We start from the raw sequence: 2,500 nt of genomic DNA on the forward strand, positions 1-2,500 counted from the left end.
TCCTTAAACACACAAAGACAAACACCCACTTTGAGCTGCTTAAAATCTTAAAATGATACAACCTTGAATCTTAATAAATTTTGAATCTTTTTAAAATGTAACAAAAACAAAATGATCATAGAATAGAGAGAATGAGCCCTCAGATAAGTGACTTGCGATATGAGGCGTTCTGGCTTGTATGAACACTGTCTCTACGTAATTATGACATTAGGGTCTTCCAGCAGGCTATTGTCCAGACGGTCATTTTTCACGAGTGCTCCTCATCCTCGCCTCACTGACCCGCTTACACGCGAGTGTTTCCACTACTGTGCAATTAACTGGCGCGAGCGCAACAGGAACGTCATCACATGCAGTTCCCTGTTTAATCGTCTCACAGGAGATGAACTCTGACAGTGTGATCCATCACACACTTCTCATCTCATCCCAGCCAGGAAGGAAAACAAACACACAAGGGTTTGTTTACTGTCCACTGAAAGATTTTAATTGACTGGTCTGGATATGTAACCATGCTACACTATTACTAGTGGTTAAAAAAACAAACAGCAGATGAAACCAAAAGTTTGAAAGTACTTTCGAGCAATTGATTATACAGCATAAAACAGGCAGTAACGCAGTAATAATGTGTCTCTACCCATAATCCTTTTAGAGACTTAGCATAGTATCATTCTGACACTCTGTTTCAGTCAGCAGCAGGTAGAGCCTAGCTCGAATGGGTACACAGAGATTTGCTAAGTGTTTAACAAGAGCTGGATTAAATGATTTCCCAACCAACATGGACATTTGGAATAATAGTACAACAATACGATGTCTCACATCACTGATTAAATTCTGTGAGACTGAGGCCAAGATTAATTAAATGTACAATAACAATTGTACTTAATGAATGAGAGAGAGATAGAGAGAGAGAAAGAGAGAGAGAGAGAGAGAGGGAGAGAAAGAGAGGGAGAGAGATTAAATATAAATAGTATAATCCCATAACCTATATTTTCTATCATATCACCTGTCAAACCTAACAGGGCTGAAAAATGAGACACATACTGATTAATGACACATACACACATGCACACGCCCGCTCACACACGCGCACACACACACACACACACACACACACACACACACACACACACACACACACACACACACACACACACACACACACACACACACACACAAATGTCAGTAATTGGTAAAATGAAATACTGAAATATTGAAACTGGATAGGCAGGGTCAGTGCCTCTGTGTGTGTGTGTGTGTGTGTGTGTGTGTGTGTGTGTGTGTGAGAGAGAGAGAGTGTGTGTGTGTGTGTGTGTGAGCGGGTGCGGGTGCGTGTGTGTGAGTGTGTGTGTGCTTATCCGTGTTTTGTCTGTGTGTGTGTGTGTGTGTGTGTGTGAGAGAGAGAGTGTGTGTGTGTGTGGGTGTGTGTGTGTGGGTGCGGGTGCGTGTGTGTGAGTGCTTATCCATGTTTTGTCTGTGTGTGTGTGTGTGTGTGCATGTGTCTGTGTGTATGTTTGTGTGCACACTCGTGTGTGTGTGTGTGTGTGTGTGTGTGTGAGTGCTTATCCATGTTTTGCCTGTGTGTGTGTGTGTGTGTGTGCGTGTGTCTGAGTGTATGTTTGTGTGCACACTCGTGTGTGTGTGTGTGTGTGTGTGTGTGTGTGTGAAAGAGAGTGTGTGTGTGTGTGAGAGAGAGTGTGTGTGTGTGTGTGTGTGTCTGAGTGTATGTTTGTGTGCACACTCGTGTGTGTGTGTGTGTGTACTTACATCTCTATCTCACAGCTCTTGCATGTGGGAGACAAGCTGCTGTCCTGCTTGCTGTGTCCCTCGCTACTAGTAGATGGAGTATCTTCACACACAAGAGACTTCTTACAAGAGTCTGTGCACAGTGCACATATCAAATGACTCCAGTAGCCACATCTCCATCATGCACCTGATTCACACACAGCTGCCTAAAAACACCTGCAGTGACATGACGATCCATGCAAGCTAAAGTCACTGACTCACCTGGTGTTATAAAGTCAGTGACTCACCTGGTGTTATAAAGTCACTGACTCACCTGGTGTTATAAAGTCAGTGGCTTACCTGGTGTTATAAAGTCACTGACTCACCTGGTGTTATAAAGTCAGTGGCTTACCTGGTGTTATAAAGTCACTGACTCACCTGGTGTTATAAAGTCATTGACTCACCTGGTGTTATAAAGTCAGTGGCTTACCTGGTGTTATAAAGTCAGTGACTCACCTGGTGTTATAAAGTCAGTGACTCACCTGGTGTTATAAAGTCAGTGGCTTACCTGGTGTTATAAAGTCAGTGACTCACCTGGTGTTATAAAGTCAGTGACTCACCTGGTGTTATAAAGTCAGTGGCTTACCTGGTGTTATAAAGTCAGTGGCTTACCTGGTGTTATAAAGTCAGTGACTCACCTGGTGTTATAAAGTCAGTGACTCACCTGGTGTTATAAAGTCACTGACTCACCTGGTGTTATAAAGTCAGTGACTCACCTGGT

General features: G+C 43.3%; 1 protein-coding gene across 3 annotated transcripts in view; it reads right to left on the reverse strand.

Moving 5' to 3' along the window:
* rnf220b (ring finger protein 220b) overlaps positions 1–2,500 on the reverse strand; it is a 42,346-nt gene that overhangs the window by 4,538 nt on the left and 35,308 nt on the right. For 2 of the 3 annotated variants that reach the window (XR_014119980.1, XM_035522079.2), the window contains exons 12-13: positions 1,762–1,873; positions 1–2 (exon numbers count right to left, since the gene is read on the reverse strand). The exon at positions 1–2 is cut by the window's left edge and continues 104 nt beyond it. Coding sequence is in view for 2 of the 3 variants with exons in the window: in XM_035522079.2 (XP_035377972.1) it covers positions 1–2; positions 1,762–1,873 (114 nt within the window). In the remaining variant the exon portion in view is untranslated. The remainder of the gene's footprint in view (positions 3–1,761; positions 1,874–2,500) is intronic. The other variant, XM_035522080.2, reaches the window with a different exon arrangement.

The sequence above is a fragment of the Electrophorus electricus genome, chromosome 25, assembly GCF_041902795.1.
Source record: "Electrophorus electricus isolate QZ-2024a chromosome 25, ASM4190279v1, whole genome shotgun sequence".
Classification (NCBI taxonomy): domain Eukaryota; kingdom Metazoa; phylum Chordata; class Actinopteri; order Gymnotiformes; family Gymnotidae; genus Electrophorus; species Electrophorus electricus.